The following is a 19,923-nucleotide window of genomic DNA, read 5'->3' on the forward strand; positions in this document are numbered from 1 at the left end:
GGAGGAGGAACCCAAGAGGAACAGAGAACTTCAACAGACTGGAGAACGCTCTGGATTCTGAGGAAAATAAAAAAGTTAAGACTTTTGTTCTATTACAGCAGCTGTGATGAAACACAAATGATCATTATACACACACATACACACACACACACACACATAAATATATATATATATATATATTTGTACACATATAATGTAAATTAAAAATATAAATATATTATATTTAATGTAAATTATAGAAACTTTATAAGCTAATTAGAAGCCACATCTGCACCTAGGACTGTAGTTTTCTCTGAGAAGATAAATGTGCTAAAAAGGGTTTTCTACTGCTACTGTAAATGGGATGTTAGAGTGAAGAACCTGTTAAAGGTGTAAAGAACCTCCACACAATTTTCCTACAGTCTAGAGCCATTTAGGAACCTTTATTTTTCTTTCTAAAATTCATTTTTTTGTCTTAAAATGAAACTATCTATCTATCTATCTATCTATCTATCTATCTTGTATAAGTGCTGTGAAATGGTAAAAAAAAAACAAAAAACACCGCTGGTCAGTTTTCCTGTTCTGTTGATGTATTAAGTGATCTACATTTATATTAAACGACAGCGCGTGACCACCTGAACAGTAAACAGTAAACAGGAGTTGATGACGTTTCTGGTTTTGCTCTCTCTCTCCGCGTGATGATTAGCTCGCGCGCCGGGCTGGTCACTCTCAGCGCTGAGACGCTCAGATCAGAGTCCAGATTAACTCGTTGTTTAACGGCCGCTTTTAAACTTCAGCTCTGCTCTTAAACACACTATACAAGTATGGCATTTACTGTATATCTGCTGTATATTGTATGCGCGCTCCTGGTAAAATGATGTGCTCTGTTGATTTTGAAGTGAAAATAAATGAACACATCCTGTATAGAGAACACACTTCTGCACATTTCATACACTATTACTGTTTATTTACTGAATTTAACACATTGGGACAACATGTTTAGTATTTCTATCAACATTTATACTGTATTTACAAAGAGAGCTTAAGTTTAAAGCGGCCGTTGAGCAGCGAGTGACCGACAGAGCGCGCGCAGAATGACGGGGTGTCACCGGTCATTAAAGGTCATTAAAGGCCATTAATCTGATCTGATCTGAGGATATCAGCGCTGAGAGTGACCAGCACGGCGCGCGAGCTCATCATCACACATAATGTAGGTTTTCTTAATCATTTCAAAATCGTGCCATAAAGTTCTGAGAGATCAAATCATCTGAAACATTTCAGTTCAGAGCGGAACCGCAGTCTCTCTCTCCGCCCGCGACTCGGAGTCGCCGTCTGTACTTCAGTGTTTATTTCTGTGAAATTGTGTAATTTTATAGTAGCGGTCTTTATGGAGATCAGAGGGTCAGCTGGTCACTCTAAAGGTCATCATTAATGAAGCAGAACACACTCTTCAGCCTTTACTGACCGCCACACTCCATAAAACACATAACACACACAGGCTCACTCACACTCTGTGTGTTTTAATTATACAAATATACTGACTGAATTAATGTTAAGTTCGTTAAGCCTCCAACACGAAATTCATCATCTGAGTTTCACATTCTGTTCACTTACAATCATAAAATTAAAAATCTGTTTGTTTTTTGTTTTTGCTTCCTATCGAATTTAACAATATTGAATAATTTATCAGTCTTTACAGTGAAAACTGAATAATCGATCAGTTCCTCTTTAAAGATCCTTAAAAAACCTATTTTACATTCAGTTATGTGCATCACATTTAATTTAATGAAACCAAAACTTTAGAATAAACATTATATATCACATATAAATACTGATGCTGTTTGTAATATATTTTTATTTTTTTTAGATTTCAGCAAGAATAAAATCTTTCATCAATTCAATCACTGTCAGTTTACCTACTTTCAATATAAACAATTTATTTTATTTTTATTATTGTACAGATGACGCACAGGTTCCAGTCAAGTCACTTAAACACAATATTTAAATCTCTATAAAACATAGAGAGGAAATGACAGCCTGTATTTACTATACAATTAACAAAGAAATTAATTTTAAAAAAGTTTCTTTGTTAATTCAGTTCAGTTCAACCTAGAAACAAAGGGTAAACAAGCGGTTTACCTGGATCAACTTAAATACTGTAAATCAAAAAATTAAATGAAAAAACATTTTACATCAATAAAAACTCCGCTGTTTAAAGTAACTCCACACTTCATTACATATCTGTATCGTTTTAAACGGCTCAAATTACATACAAATACAGAGAACCCTGTACTATATACACTCTCAGTAAAGAGGGTTCTAGGTTCTTTGGCTTCTAACGCGATCAGAAAGGTCCTTCAAAAATATTGTAGAGAGCAGAGGCACTGAACGACAGAACCATTTATACAGTCAAAAGTGTTCGCCGTTCTATACAGAACCAGTGCCTTTAGAACCCGTGAAGAACCATTTTTGGGTGTGTATGACACCGTATGACACTTTACACATCTGTAAAGGTTTTTAGCCAAAACTCCAGATGAACAGACAGTTTACCTCCATTTATAAATGACTAATTGTATTGTATTGTTATTTATGTAGAAATGATGATTAAAGTAAAATAAATGCAGCAGTTGTTATAGTACATTTATAATATATGTGTATGTAATTAAAGAACTGAATATTTTTAAATTTCAAAAGCGTGAGTGTCATTTCTCTGAGAATTTAAAGAAGAGTGTGTTTAAACTCACCGGAGAGAATCAGCAGCTCCTCACACACACAGACACACACTCAGTCACAGATCTACTGCAGCCGGAGAGCGTGTGAGAGAAGTGTGTGCTGGACTGTGATGGGGCGGGGCTAACGCAGCCTGAGCTCCTATTGGCTCATCAGCACGTGCTCCACCATCAACACCAATACCACCTTCATCATCACCACCACCATCATCACAAAGTAAACCAACATACTCCGCCAATTAACATCTAAATATAAGTGCAATCTGTAATGTAAATAAAAACACGATAGTAATTTTCATTACAGATTTCATCATATATTCATCTAAATAAAGAACCGCGATTATAATAACAGTGTAATAAATACAGCATTTACATGTATACTGTTAATATTATTACAATCACTATTATAATAAGATGGTGTGCCATTTATTACATTTTTATTTATAACTTTTTTCTAATTTTTTATTTTGTGAATATTCCTAGAATATATTTACTGATTCAGTTGCTTAAAAACGAATTGATCTGAATAATAATTTGATATATTAACTTTTAAACGGCGTTAAAATAAACCCGTTACATATTTCGTTTCGTAGAAAATAACTAACACATTTATATTAAAAAAAGTTGTTTGTTCGTTTCAGTTTCATTTCATTCGTTTAACAAAACAATAATTAAACCTAAAAACAGATTTAAACTGATTTTTCACAGAAGAAACTTCAAATCTGTGAAAAAAAATAAGAGATCACGCACTCTCAGACTCACTATCATTAAAAGCCAGTTTAAAAAATTATAAAGAATAATTTAAGACCGCCACTACAATAAGTGATTACATATAATTATCTTCATTTTCAAAATTTTGATTACGTAAAAAATTGGGAAATAAACTAAATCATAAAACAAACATAACACAAATAGCGCTACAAAACCATTTACTGACCCATTTAAAGTTCGTAAAATAAATGTTTATGAAAATAGAACACACAAAATAGAGCTAAATAAAAAAAAGATTTATAAACAGCTGGGACAATATGTTTTATAAATCATATTTTTCAAAAATGATTAATTTTAGAGCAATAACATAAACCCTAATAAAACTTCGTAAAATAATTAATATTCAGAACAAATTGTGTAAAAAGGTGCAGCTGCCCAATCTACGCCACACCTAATTATTACTATTGCTTTTATCACTGCTACTATTATTACTATTATTTTTATTTCCATTATCATTCCTGTATTATTACAATCGCTAACTTCATCATTACTATCTTTCCTGTTACTTTTATTGCTAATTAATGCTATTATTATTATTATTATTACTACAATCTGAGTGAGTGCGCTCCTCTGAACGCTGTAATCATTCTTCAGCTTTTTAGTCTCTTAATGTCTCGAGACTGTGTGTATGCGTGTCCGATGGAGTGAAAGCAGGAAATGACAATTATACACAACCGTTAATTAAATACAGAACGATACACGCACGTGTCCACGCGCACTCACATTCTCTCTCTCACACACACACACACACACACAGTGCTGCAGGTGAACAGATGATATTTAATGTGAACAACACAACTGGAAAAATAATATTAATATTAATAATAGTAATAATAATAATAATACATCTCAAAGCGCAACACTGTAAGCTTCCTCCAGAAAATTCATATAAATTACAATATTGCTTCAGTTTCATCATTATCAATTAATACAATAAACACCTGTACAGACCAGAAAGATAGAGAGAAATGAAAGAGCAATACAGAGAGAGAGAGAGAGAGAGAGAGAGAGAGAGAGAGAGAGAGAGAGAGAGAGAGAGAAAAGAAACAAATGAGATACCAAAAGAGAGATCCAGAGAGATAGAGAGAGAGAAAGGAGAGAAACAAAGATACAGAGAATAAAAAGAGAAAGAGATGAAAAGAGAGGGGGAGATCCAGAGAGAGAGAGAGAGATTCAGAGAAAGAGAGAGACAAATGAGATACAGAAAGAGAGATGATACACAGACAAATACAGAGAGAAGGAGAGAGGAGAGAAATAAAAGATACAGAGAATAAAAGAGTAAGAGATGCAAAGAGAGGGAGAGATCCAGAGAGAGGGCGAGAGAGAGAAAGAGAGAGAATGAAATAGAAAAAAGCGAAAAAGGAAAGAGTCGCGGTGATGAAACTCGTTCATTTCTGTGATTCACTTTACAAATATAATACATACACGTTTTGTAGCTCATATACAGGACATTAGAACATTAGAACAGATCTAAGGCAGTTTGCTAAAATTCAGCATTTCAGGTTCTTGCATTTTTAGCTCTACGAAATCGGCAGACTACAAAAAGACAAAAGACAATAATCCTCAGAAAAAAAAAAAACAAATCTAAATTTTAGGTAAACTCAAACCCATTCTGTTCGTAAATTGAATCAGAGCCACTGTAATTCATTATCATTATTCCTGATAAAAACTCTTAGAAACACAAAAACAAAAAAACCCACACACCTTCACTTCATGGCTTATTTATTTAAAAACTGTGACAATCTTTGGGTTTTTGCCAAGGGTCCTGATGCACACTCGCACATAAGTCTCCTGACCGGCCGTTGGACTGGACACTGCTGCAGGAGGTTTGCGGCTAAAAGAAGTGACATTTTAAAAATAAATAATCATAAAATCAATAATCTGACTGTGTAAATGCTCTGGAGGAGTCACTGCAGCTTCACAGACAGATCAGTTTCTAATCCGTTCAACCCAAACAGTGAGTGTTCAGTGAGTAAGTGGTGATAAATGAAGGGCAGAGCCAAAAATTCACCCCAATTCAATCAGAATAATGGATTATAATAATTTACACAGTTTCACAATAAACAGCTGGAGATGTTGAGTCCATTCAGATTGACTTTACAGCACAGCTAGTTTATAACACTTAATTTAAAAGCTATTTACACAAGAGCTTTATAACACATGCGGAACTGTTAATGTATCTCACAAGAAACAGTATTTATGAACAGCACAAGAGACATATGAGGTTATGGACTTAATATCATGGGATTCACACTTAAACCAAAGTGACAGATATCTCTTCCATTTATAAACTGTTGTTAATTAGACCTCTGCTCATAATACACCATTACTTATTACTAATGATGCTTCATAACAGTGTTATAAATAGTACAAATGTGCCTCTGTGTCATGTATAAGGGTCTTTATGTCGGCATCTGATGTCATCTTGCGATTACAGTCATAAGCTGCTCATAAATATTCACTTTTTTTAATGTTATTCAATGCTTATGCATGTGTTATAAAGTACCCTGTGTAAATAGCCTGCAAAGAAAGTGTTACTGAAATCACCAAGGTGATATACTTACTGGAAAACCTTCTAGAAGCCCAATGCTGCCCCCTATCAGAAAGAATAAACAGTTTTTCATTTCAGCCTGGCCTGAACAACTCAATCAATCAATACATGATCAATCGATCAATGATCTGGGTGAGAAATACAGTTTGAGAGATAAAATCTGTAGTGATGGAATTAAACCAAATAAAATCAGAAAAACAGCCGTCCAAACCTCCAAACTCCACCCATCGCTGAGGAACATACTGATTTGGACATCATGTTTTTTAATTTTTTTTTCCCCCAAAAATATAAACCACAATTAAAAAACTCTGTGTTTAATACTGGGTTTGAAATCTGGAGGGAAAAAATCTGCATCCGGAGAAAGCAAACTCTGTACAAAACTTACAAAACAAACAAAAAAGCAAAACTTTTGTCAAGTTATTAATAGTTATTGCTTGTCTTTTCTAAACACTGCGTCGGGCTCTGGATGTCACCGAAGCAGCCGGCATCAAAACACTCAGATTTATGGCTGTCGGGTTCGAGTTTTAAAGGCTGAGAAGCATTTAGCTGAACATTTACACGCTTTAGTACCGGAAAAAAAAAAAATCACTCAAAATTTTCAACAAAATTCACACCATTCTCGTTCAAGAAGCTGGAGGGGAAAATCAAAAATAAATATCATACGAAACATTGTTTTCTTTTTTTTGTTATTGGTATGTACAATCTACCTGCTAAGCACAAGAAAAAAAAAACCTAAAATAATTTCGGAATCTGAAACTACAAGACCAAAAACAAAAGAAAAGAACAAAATAAAACCCAAATCAGAGAGTGATACAGTTGAACGCAGTCACTCCACACTCATGTCACCTCAGAGTGATTACTTTCTCATCGCTAGCTCAGTAGAGACAAAAAATAAACTATACATAACAATAAAATTTTAATATAGCACACAATAAATCTCTTATCTAAATTAAGTCTAAATTTTACAAACCGTTTATCTGTCCTCAGATGCCATTTCATTTTTTTTGTTTGTTTGTTTATTCTTTATCTTTATTTTCACCCCGAAAATAAAACAAAAAGATTAAAAAAAAAAGGCAAAATGGCTAAACGTCGAGCGCCGTCTTCCTTCGCCTGTTTTGGAACGTCAGAAAGTGGACAGAGAAGAGAGGAGCGTCCAGGAACAGAGGAGGAGTCTGTGTGGCTTTTAAGTCCAGAGAGAGAGAAAGAGAGAGAGAGAGAAAGAGAGACAGAAGGAGAGAGATGGGAATACATTCATGGGATCGGATCCCGATTCCACCGTTTCAGTTCTGTGTTGGGGGAGATCTAAGTCACACTACGGTGAATGCGATACAGACTGATGGGGGAGTTCAGCGCACATCTGTGAGAGAATCAGGGGTCCGTGGCTTCGGGCAGGGAGGGGAGGGAGGTTGGGGAGCTCAAGGTCCTAAAGATCAGTGTGTGTGTACAAAGCCCCTCTCAGAGCTAAAGCACCCGCCCCCACTGTTCCTGTGTGTCCTGTGTTCTCCAGCAGGGAGCAGCAGAGCGTTTCCGGTGCCGGAGGGTCCCCTACAGGAGCATCTGAGAGGGCCAGGCAGGTTCGGGCCCCTGTGGGTCAGACCGCTGCTGGAAATCACTCGATCGCTGCAGGCCAAGTCATCTTCCACTTGTGAGTCAACAGTACTTCTGCAGACACACAGTGAGGTGCTGTTAGTCTGGTTCAAACTTAACACTTTAAGCACAGATCGCAACACCTAAATCTAATTATCCTTATCAAACTGCTAATTAACTGGCTGCCCATTATGACTTTATTAAAGAACCCATATATGACATTTTTAAATTAAGCCTGCAATTTTGTGCACATCATTTATTACTGATATAAAGACATGCAGCCAGTGCTTTACTATAGAAATCTGATGAGACTCAGGCTATCAGGTCCGCTACTGATCAAAAAGCACAGTTCATAGTCAAACAAAAGTTATGCTGCAGAAATGAACATATTTTAATTAGATATACATCTTCTCTTCAGAACAGTGGGCCAATGTATTGTTACTTAGAGCTAATTAGTGATTTATTATTGAGGTACCGATAAGAAAAAAGATAAGTACATTACAGCTGCAATGCTCAGGTAACCCTAGTTTATGTTTAAAACAGTAGCAATGAGAAGCCTGTTATTGGCTTGGTCAGTCTTAATATGGGCTTTACAAGAGCATTATAGTATTATCAATTAAATAAATCAATTAAATAACTGTTGACCATTAACAGTGATTTATAAAATGTTTTGAGAAGTTTCAGTTGCAAAAGACATTTCTGTGCCCCAACCTTTAATGAGTCACTTTTACTTGCCAGATCAGGTGAGCTATAATCTGCAAGGAACTAAAGTTCATCTGACCATCTCACAGTGACGATAAATTACATTCAGTATATTTTGAATGGCAGTATAACACTTATGTATATATTCAAGCAAGTAACCACTTCCTATTAATGAACAGATAGATTCTGTGATGCTTATTCAACAATATCTGTATTATTAAGCTTAACTACTCACTATTCAGCTCTAGAGCTCTGACTCATAGTGCCATTAAGGCCAATAAAGAGTTTAAAACGTATAGAAATACGCCATCAGAGGTAAAGTACGACTTTAAAAGCACTTTGAGTTCAATGTAAACCCACCCACAGTTAATTAAGTGGCGTAATGCCGAACTTCAGCCACCAAGAGACAATCAATCGCAACGGTAATAATTCCTTAAAACTACTCTAATGGCATGATGCTGAATTATTAAGAGCTGCTGGAGTTACTATAAACTCTGAGAGGGAATAAATCAGAGCACAGCTAACACAGCTGGAGACATCTAAACACCAAACCCACGCAATCCAGCCAGCAGCTCTGTTAAATATTCATACTGCTCAGCGAAGCTTAAAAGCTCCTGTAAAACAACAAAGCAAACATTTCAAAAGTTCACTGTGTTAGATGGACCAGAATGCAGCATTGAATAATACTTACTAATGAGATTAATCAGATTGAACTGTGTTCTGATGCCGCATTAATCAGCTACAGATCAGTAATATTTACCTTTAATTCTAAAACATATTCCAGAGTGATGATGGCTTTTATTCCCAATCTAATCTTAGGCTGATTGAATTTTTGTAGTAAAACAGAAAAAATGTGAAGAAGAAACTTTGTCTTTTATGGCACATGCTCAGATCAGATGCTTCTTCTGCCAACAATTTAGTAGTATTAATAAAATGCAATAAAATGCCGTTTAAGTCTGAGCGTTTAATGTGTAATGTGTCTTTGTTTATTAAAATACCACAATTATAATAATGCCAGTTCACATCTATAGTCTCTAGAATATGTGTGTCTGTATGTCTTGTGACATTCTAGAGCAATAAGCCACAAGAGGCTGTGTAAACACACCAGATGTCTTAAAGCTTTTATGCTGAAAATGCATTATAATATAATTGATGTGTTCGGTCATATAGCGTATTTTATAATGTTTCAAACCCTCATTTCAAAACTACTCATTTCAAAGCACTGTTACTGTGATAATATGGGTTTCTAAACATACTATGGATATCCTCATTACTTAAAGAACACTAATCCTGTTTAACTGTATTTTTATGGAATTATTCGGATGGCAAAAGTGTGACATTATTTTACTCGCTCTCTGTTCGATTACTGTGAACACTCACAGGAGACATGAACTCTCATCTCTAGCGTTGGCATTGGGACAACCAAGATGACTGTTTGTTTGTTTTCTTTTCCCACCACGGTGCGAACAACATGGTGAAATTTGTATCGTATCTGGTGTGTTTAGTTTTGATGCAAAAAAATCGTGTCAATATTTCACTTTTTCCATTCATGTCGGGCTCCGTTTGTAACAGCTTTCAGACTAAACCAAAGGCACTTTTCCAGCTCCATCACTCTGTCTGCACACACACTAATTACAGTGAATTATTAATGAGCTAGTTTTATAGAAAACTGACCAATCAAGGGCCCAGACACTTAGTAAAGGAAAACATTCAATAAATCTGAGAAGGACACCTCGGTAGAGTTTAAAAGTGCTTTGTTAGTGATGAGGTATCAGGGTGTGAGGTCACGTCTATGACTTACCCACAGGCTTTCAGTCCAAATAGAATTTTTAGCACTGTGATACTGTTTAACCTTTGACCTCTATGTTGCTTAAATATGCCCATTAGGGGCTGAGGTCAGAAGTATAGCATCTGCTTGGAGCAATCACGTTTGGGCAAAACACACAGCATTTTGGTCAAAGCGTACAACAATTTTGGTGTAAACTAAAGCTCTAATTGTTAGCACCATGCAAATTGGTGGGCATTAGCCTTGAAGCATCAGTGCTAAAACTAAAGAAGCAAATTTGAGATACCAAACATGTCCTAGCTGTTGGAGTACATTTGGTGTAAGGGGGGTAAACTAAGTTCCGAGACCAGATTTCTTTTTGCTTTAATAGGCCCACTTCGAGGAAAAGCGTATTTCTCTCACTTTTATACGGAGTTTATAAAGTATAAAGCAATATGTAAGCACTGTTAGCATTTCAAACATACCCTAGTCCATCCAGTTTAAACAGGGAAACTAAACAGCAAAAATCAGCCTGTCAAGAACCAACTTATTTACATACTGTATATTCAACTATTCAGCCTATAGCAGTTTAGCTCCACTTTCTAGGTGACTTTCTCGCTCAAAAGGAGTCTTTTTGCTTCTACATGTCTTTTCCATGTAAACCGAACAGTCGGTTTTAGCCTGGCTTATGTGTTCTGAGCGTAAGAGTGATGCTGACCTGTTCTGGCCCCATGTTGGCCATGCTGCCTGCGGGCCCTGAGCTCATCTGGCTGCTCATCTGACCCATACTGCTCATGCTGTTGGAGTTGGGGGCCATGTTGTTCATGCTGCTGGAGTTGGGAGCCATGGAGACGTTCAGGTTCATCCCGCTGCCGTTGTAGACTCCGCCGTTAGACTGCTGAGCAAACTGCGGTGGAGACTGCTGCGGGAACATGCTGAGGAGAGCAGCAGGGGAGAGAGAACAAAAATTAGCATTAAATAAAAGCATATTGTGGTGCTTTTCCTGCTAACAACACACCTGATCCAACTAATCAGATCATTAACGAGCCCTTCCTGAGTTAAGAGTGGAGTTTTTAACTTTTTGGGTCTGCAAGTCAGTGCGATATGTGCAGCACCCAGGTCCTAATCAGCACTTTTTTGGCTGATTGAGTGAGTTGAATTGGTGATCTGCCATGAGAGAGGGAGAACGAGGAAACAACCGCAAGATAGAGAGCAATATAAGAAAACAGCACTCTTAAGAGAATACACAAAGAACAGCCTCCTTTTTCAACACCAGTTAAAATTAGTTTTAGCATTAGGAGCATTTTATGTATTTTTGCTACTTGAATGTACATATATTTTAATTAATAATATATGATTAATATATATATATATATATATATATATATATATATATATATATATATATATATATATATGAGATCCCAATGAGAAAAAAAATGTGTATTGTTATGAATAAACATGGACATGTGAGAGCTCTGAAGGTGCTCTAATACCACACATAAAACAAAATAAAGCAGAAGCTTTAATTTTTTTTTTTACAATGTCAATGCGTATAAAATGATTAACCTTCCATTTTGTTCAGTTCTCATTGGTTAACGGACTTAATGCATGATGTCAGCACAGCGTTCAGCGTTTCATACGTGACAGACGGTCAATTGCACAAAAAACTGGCAGCACTGAACAGGCTGCTGCGCTGTTTAGACACGACGAGCGGTGCAAGACAGCATCTTTCTAAGCAGTGCTTTTAAAAAATAAAAACATTCTTATCTTTCGTCAGTGAGCAGCTGAGTGACTACATTTATACACAACAAAGGTTTATTAAGCTGCTGAAACAGCACTGTCTACCGAAGCACATGTTAAATTTAGTGCAACCTTTTTTTCCCTAAAAACCTGCTTTTAATCTGATTGGACGATCCTTACACAGTCTTTTCAGTGTTTGACTACTATCAGTTCTGCTGTCATTCATAAGTGGTCATTGCAGACTACGTGACCGCTTTCAACTGGATATTTTCGGTAGACTATTCTGGACAAATTTAATATAGAAAATGACTCAGTTTTTAACACTCTTTAGTCTTCAGGCCCCATATAACAGTTTCATTAAGAATGTTCCGATTCATTTCTTGCCCCCTACTTATTCCGAGTCCTTTAGTACAGAGTATCAGCTGATATAGTGTCTGAACCGCTTTTTGTGTTTTCGTAGATGATGTGGCTGCACAATTTAGGTACGATTACGGTAGCCCTTAATACCACAGAAAAATCAATTCATTTTAGTATGAGCATAATGTGACGTTCTGGACCGAAATGCTTAGTTTTAGCCTTCTTTTTTCAAAATGACAATTTTATAATGTGTTTAATATTATTATGACCAAATGTGATTGTTCGAACTGATGATTTGGCTGATAGTTATTTCAATATGTCATGACATCACTTTATTCTTCATTATGTGCACAGTGATATACACTCTGACCTAACTGTTTTATTTCATGGCAGAATACTTATTTGTGTCAATTAGTATTAATAATAACAAAATATTTTCTAAAGAATTGTGAACTTTGTGCAGACAGTGTGGGCAGCTGCTGGTCAGTGTTACCATCAGACTGATGAAACATGGAACTGCATGGTTTCATAAAAGTGGTAGTAGTATCATTTGTGTGAATGGCAAATTTCTGAATAGTTTAATTAGTGAATCTAACAGATTTTATTTAATACTTGATCCAGCCCTAGATTTTAGTAAACAAATGTAAGATAAAATAGCAGCAGCTGCTAATGTGCAGTGTCTTGGTACCTGTTGGTGTTCATATTGCCCTGTGTCCAGCCGTTCATATCTGGAGAAGACTGAAAGGTGGCGTTGCCTGGGGCCTGCTGCATCATGGGACTTTGGGCGTGGCCCATTCTGGGGGACATGAGGGGGCTCTGGGGGGTTGCAGCACCACCGAATCCTCCATCAGGCTGCTGACTCATTCCTGATACACAAACCCACAGAATAGACATTACACCTGTTCCTCACTGCACTGTCCTTGCTATTCAGTGGATTTTGAAGGGGAATTACATCAAATTTTCAAAATTCCTGCAAAACCCAGCAGTGGAGATGTAAACAAAGTCATTCAGAAGACAATCTGGGAAAAAACAAAACAAACAAACCAAAAACCTTCTTTGGGGACTATTTTTCAGCAAACGTTTTAAACCTTCTCAAAACTATCATAAAATTTTCACACATCAGGCAGTATACTCAATAACTATTTCATTTACTATGTTTCTGTGAGGGAGCTTTTAGAGATGGATGCCTGCTTCCTATCACCACCGCTGTGAACAATTCTTACTAGTTAGGTTTCTCTGAAATGGAGCATTTCACATCAAAACACTCTGTATGACACCTTAACCATTTAAAGCTGCACTATCTAATTTTTTTTTGTTAAAAATCCAAAGAAGTAGCACTACTGTGCCAGGAGAAAAAAGTCAGAAGTAAACCCATGTTACAAAAGTTCTGCCGTACCTTACATGCAGTTACACAGGTCCAAATCCCCATATCTTACATACTGCAACTTTAATTATGCAGGCATTTAAAAAAATAGGTGGAATTCCCCTTTGAAGTTATTCTTCTAGTTTTTGAAGCTCTAAGCAAACTACAGTGTGTTTGACAGACTTAATTCTAAATCTTCAACTCATCGAATGCTGGATATTGCTGCTATCAAACATTTAAAAAAATATTATTATTATTATTACTATTAATAGTATTATTATTATTGCTGTTGTTGAACTGGGCTCACTGGTCACAGTGCCACTTGACTGGTTTAGATCTCACAGACTGATCAGTGCAGAATTACTTATAAACTGACAGAACAACCACACCAAAAATAATCTAGTTCACGACATACAAACACTCACAAACACAGCGCACAATTAAAATTACAATTGTTTTAGATTACCCAATTATAATTGGACTAATTTTAGATTTAGAAATGATAAATTAGGAAGATTCCACGTCCCAACATGGAGCCGCATAATCACAGCTGAAGCACAGGAGTTATGAGGTGCTACTGAAAGAATACAGAAGAGTTAAGAAGGAGGACATGATACACGACAGAGGTTAGCATGCAGGTTAGCTTTAGCAGGGGGCGATCAGGGGGCAGGGCAGCGGGGGTGGGGGGTGGGTGGATGGGGGCTCTGTATGATTGGTTCAGCCTTTACTCAACACCATCAGCCAGTCAGCAGCTCACAAACACTGATAGAGCAACACAGAGCGGACATGAACACAGACTGAGCACACAAACTTTAAGTTTTAGTATGTTTAATTAGCCTTTTATTTTGAACTTTTTTCTAAACTGTATTGTTTACCCTTTATACTTATTTAGTCTTTTGATTCCCTCCTATGATATTCTTAACTAAATTCAGCAGTACCTAATTTGCAAATTTAAACATTTACTAGGAGAGAATCAAAAGACCAGATAAGAATGCAGGGTAACGAATAAAGCTTGCAAGAAACACAGTTATGTTCTGTTTTAATGATGTTTATCCTACATTTAACCATCTCACATGGGGACTGACTGCACTTAGAACACTGGAAATGACATTTATTATTCTTATTTAACTTTCCTTTATTTTCATTTACTACCTTGTTTTAATCTGCATGTACAGTACTTTTTGAACATCATTGAAAAAGATGCTATATAAATTGAAAGAATTGTCATTATTACTACTATCAGACTAACAGTAAACCTCCATCACTTGATCTGTAAGAGCAAAAGTGAATCTCTTGCTGCCAGCCATTTTTTTTAAACTACAGCATCTACATACAGCATCCACATATATCACATGCGTTTAATTATCTCTTAATATCTACTGTAATAATTATCAGTCAAATAACTATTATAAGTCTGCCTTCCCTTCATTTGGTTCAGGTATTTAAGGCACTGCTGCCCTCTAGTGGTCAAAAAATGCTTTAACACCTCTAGAGGAAGAACTCTACATTTAAATTGTTTATCTAAAGATGCACCAGCTATGCTAACTAAATTGATCCTTTAAACTCCCACACTTTAGCTTCTGACACTCATACACTATGTTTCTTTGTAGTTACTGAATTTTTTTTTTTTAGAAAAATTATACTTTATTATACTTATTTTATTCACACAAAATGTTTTAATTATATCTAGTCATAGTCACAAATCTGGTTTTTAAGACTAAAAAAACAATAAGGACCAGGGCCCAAAAGGTTAAATATAAAAATGGCATGCTTATAAAGGCAAAGACCATTTTAAAGATCTAAATCCATAACTGAAATTGACTTTGGATCTAACCACTTATCATAAAGCTGACTGATTCTGATACAGATTTGATTGTTTATTAACTAGATAACCACCTAAAAGTGGGCTTTTAGTTTGAACAGAAGGCAACTGAATTTAGTGCATCTCGATTTCTCTCTCAGTACCGATTACACCACGCTAATCAGCAGCGGCTATCAGTAATTAGCGGATAATTGTTTGTTCATTAGGGAGTCTGATCACACTGATGAGTCTGTAGTGCTGTAGGCAGGTGAGTGTTAGTGTGAGAGTGTTAAGAAACAGTTTAACTTTATTTTAAACAATGCGTACGTGTGCATAAATTGGCCACCCTGCATGTCCTGCAGATGGTGGTTGTACAAGTCCTCGAAATGAATTATTACACTGCTTTTACGGCGGTCCGGTGCGATAACAGAAACCTACACATTCATTTTCTTCTGTATCTCTGTATAATTTGTTAGCCCTTCTTTGCCCTGTACATCAATAAGGTCACCTTGTCCAATACCAAGTGTGGGCTAGAGGGGTATAAAGTGCCCCAGCATTGGGCTATGGAGCAGTGGGGCCGTGTTCTCTATAGTAATGGAACTCTATCCAATACCTTTGGGAAGAGCTGTGATCCAGAACAGATCATCCAACAGTAGCTGACTGCATTTATGCTCTTATGGCTGAATGCATTCAATTTCCTCACAGCAATGCTCCAGCATCTAGTGTAAAGCCTTCTCAGAAGAGTAGAAGTTGTTACTGCAGCAAAGGGGGACAAGCTTCCCTCCAACACCCCTCATTTCAAAAGAAATGCTGGTGTCCTTTCCACCAGCATTCAGCCGTAGAACTAACTACAAAACAAAACCTGCGAACAGCAGCTTCCATCTCCTTCAGCTTGTAAGCCTTATAAGCAAATTTCACACCAGAAGTGATGGTTGCAAGTTGTAAACACTCTGCGATGCCTGACATGACATGACACATGCAAGGTGAGAACTTACTGTTTGTGTTGCATTTTCCTGTAATACAAGATGAAAATGTCTTTAATTGCTTAAATAAACTTTATACTGATGACAACTAAGCACAGCGATTTAATTAGCTGTTAACTGAAAGAGAAACAATAAAAACTTGCTTCTGTGACTGGTGCTAGCTCTCTTGCATCATAAATTTATATACAGTGTGCTGGTATTTGGGGGTCCCATGTTGGCTTGCTAATCCAGTTTTGGCTGGCTGCTCACTCAGCATAGCAGCGCTGATGCAGGCTTCAATGGCAACACAATGTTTGGTATGACAAATCTTCTTGGACTGGGGGGGTCCATGTTATTTACAGGTATAAAATGTACATTTTTGGACAAAATCGAGTTCTACCTTAGACTTTTCTTACTGGATAAGCCGTAAACCCAGGTAGCTCGAATTCATAACATAACCGTACAATCTAGAACCGAGAGCCGCTTCACTCCAGTTTAAAACTGCAACCTGCCTGACGGAAATGGAGAAAATGGACCCAAAACTTATTTTTGCCTTTCACACATTGCTTTCCCCTATTCATTTATATAATAAATATAAATATAATTTCTTTGGTATTATTTTGTGTGGACCTCTGAAGTTGTGTCGTCATTCTGTAGTTGCAGTCATGCCCATATTAGGAACTGCGGGTCTAAGCTGTTTTTTCTCTATGGGCAAAAACAACGTTTACATGCCCTGCGGTAAACAAAAACATTCTGAAGCTCATACACTTTGTCGTATGTACATTTTTCCCCTCGTAATTGTAATCCTGTCAATTACAAAGTCAAAACAGGACTATTGCTACACGTAAGCTAACACTGTTGCACACTACATTATCAAATTGCCTGAATTCACGCTGACTGTAATGTGTGCTCAATTAGGAACAGAATAAGTCTGGTGTACGCTCACTTTGCTTGGAGATGTGGCTCTGAGGGACCCAGCAAAATGCCTTGAAACCTGACCACATCATTTGACGTAGTTAGCTAACAAAACATGCAGTTCTTCAGTTTTCTTTAAGTGCCAACGATTTACATGATATGCCAGAAACTGACTGTAGAGTCTGTAGCAATTTTAGCATTTTGGCTAAATGTATTCTAATATTCTACCCCTGGTAAAGAAAACTTTAAATCCTTCCGATAATAAGCAGCACACGTACGCTGTGTTTAAAATGAAGTAAATCATTAGCCTATGGTTGTGCGTGTGGATCAGCACGAACACACAGAGAAAGGTCAGGCAGTGAATACCTGGACTGGGAAACTGAAAGGCACTGTGCTGCATTTGGGGGCTCATAACAGGCCCAAACTGTCCACCCACGCTGCCCAGAATCCCCTGGTTAGCGAGAGTCATCTGGGAGCCATGCAGGGGGGCGTGGGGCACGAGTTGGGGGGCGGGCAGGTTGGGGGACGCGGGGGAGAAGGGGCTGGTGGAGGGCGGAGGAGAGGCCAGGCCGGTACCGTAGCTGGGCGTGTAGGGGAACTGTTGGCCGCTGGACTGCGGAATCCGGGGGTTACTTAGCGCCCCGGGCAGACCCCCGGCGCCAGCCGGCAGGTTGGGAGGCATGCTGAGACCGGGGGTACGCATTGCCATGCTCCGCTGCTGCTGTGGATGCTGCTGCTGCTGCGGATGCTGCTGCTGATGCTGCAGACGCTGTTGATCCAGCTGCCGCTGTCGCAGATGATTACTGAGCATCTCTCGTTGCCGCTGAGCCAACATCTGAGCGTTTATGGTCCCCTGAAAGAGGACAAGACAAACAAGTATGTAAATGTTAACAGAAATGCATATTTCACAAGAACAATAATAATAGTAATAATAGTAATAATAATAATAATAACCACAACAACAACAACAACAACAACAACAACAGCAACTGTACCAGCTAAGTTTATAAATAAAGTCATGCACTAATGTTTACTTTATTGTACTTTACTGAACTGTATTATTGTATTGTGCTATATTGTATTGTACTTGCTTAATAATTTACATTATTAAACAAGTTTAATAATGTAAATATGGTACAAACTCAAACTCTATTTTTTTATTCGTTTTTCATGATATAGGCCCTTTAACTGAAGCATGAGAGGGTTCTAGATCAGGATTTAATCTGAGATAAGTGCAAACATAGCAGAGCTAAATTATTATACTCATCCAGGGCTCCACATCTCTCTATTTACTGTTCTGCTTCAGTACGAACCTGATTTGGAGCATTAGGTCTTAGAGGTAGGTTCATGTTCGACACTGCACTCATCTGAGCTATCATCGGCTGACGATTCTGAAAAACAGAGCGAGAGAAAGAGTTAACAGACTCACTCAAAACATATTACTTGACTTATTTATCAATGTGTTGATAAAGTGGCCAACTCAGCCTAGTTTAATACACAGATTATAGTTGATTCAAATATTAATATAATAAATATATGGATAATGGAAATGAACAGAAGCATAGAAGGAAGAAACTGGCAAACAGGCAAACAACTTCTTAAAGGGAAAACCCACAAAGTTTTCAAACTTTCGGCATAATTAAAATTATTCAGATATAAACAAAGTCGTTCAGAGTAGTTTAGTTTGACACGCTCCATTCTAGAGAAACTTACCAAGTCATAATTGTTCACAGCGTTAGTGATAGGAACCAGACGTCCACCTCTAAAAGCTTCATCACAGAACGTTATTACATGAAATGTTTATGAATTCACTGCCTGATGTCTGGGACATTGTTTTACAATAGTTTTGAGGTTTTGGCCTGAAACATACACTTTTTAAAACTGGAGGGGTAAACTCAGAAAGCATGTAGATTCACTGGCCGTTTTGGATAGTAAACAAAACAGCAATATTTGTGTTGCAGACATTACCACCCTTTGTTCCTATCACCACCACTGTCAGGAAATATGAACGAACCATTTCACATTAAACCACTCTCAATGACTGTTGTTGGTGGAATTCCCCTTTATATGTTGATGCATCCTTTGGCCTTTTCTTATCTTAAACTCTCATTTTAAGCAATTTTGATTCCACAGAATGCAACTGAAGAGTGTCTGTTTTTATGCTGCTCTGCCAGAAATGGTGTTTGGTCTAAACTGAAATGATGTACTCAGTGCTATATTACTTTCATCAGAATGCTTGTCTTCTCCACTGAGAATAAAATAAGAAGTGTGGTTAACATCTGAATCATAAATCAGAGCTGGGAACAATAAAACTCAAAATAAGGTCAAGCAGCAGTTCCATAAAATGTCCAGCAGGGGGCATTAGCCCCAAAAGGGCTTGAGGTTTCCAAAGACCAGTAAAAACTGCACTAAAAGTAGAAGTACGTAACCTGAGATGAAATATAAAAGTAGTAGCTCAAAGAACGACTTAAGAACTGAGTCTTTTTAGCAATGCAGTGGAACAACTGAGAAAATTTAGCATTAAATAGCTAAGAACTTCAAGGCTGAAATCCACTACTTATTAGTATTTTCTGTTCCACCTTAAATGTGCAGCTGTTATGTACACATTTTGGATTATTTTGGCCCAAAACAAAACGCTAAAGCCCCATAGTGAGAGATGTGACCAATCACAAAGCTCTCCAGATGCTCTAACCAATGT

The 19,923-nt window shown here is 37.2% G+C and overlaps 1 protein-coding gene across 1 annotated transcript in view; it reads right to left on the reverse strand.

Annotated features, from left to right (window-relative positions):
* Positions 1–4,848: 4,848 nt before the first annotated feature.
* Positions 4,849–19,923, reverse strand: part of ncoa2 (nuclear receptor coactivator 2) — a 109,114-nt gene continuing 94,039 nt past the window's right edge. The window contains 5 exon segments of the mRNA XM_036558537.1: positions 4,849–7,692; positions 10,803–11,019; positions 12,873–13,050; positions 17,592–18,078; positions 18,539–18,616. Coding sequence (XP_036414430.1) covers positions 7,681–7,692; positions 10,803–11,019; positions 12,873–13,050; positions 17,592–18,078; positions 18,539–18,616 — 972 coding nt within the window. The 3' untranslated portion in view covers positions 4,849–7,680.

The sequence above is a fragment of the Colossoma macropomum genome, unplaced genomic scaffold, assembly GCF_904425465.1.
Source record: "Colossoma macropomum unplaced genomic scaffold, Colossoma_macropomum, whole genome shotgun sequence".
Lineage (NCBI taxonomy): Eukaryota > Metazoa > Chordata > Actinopteri > Characiformes > Serrasalmidae > Colossoma > Colossoma macropomum.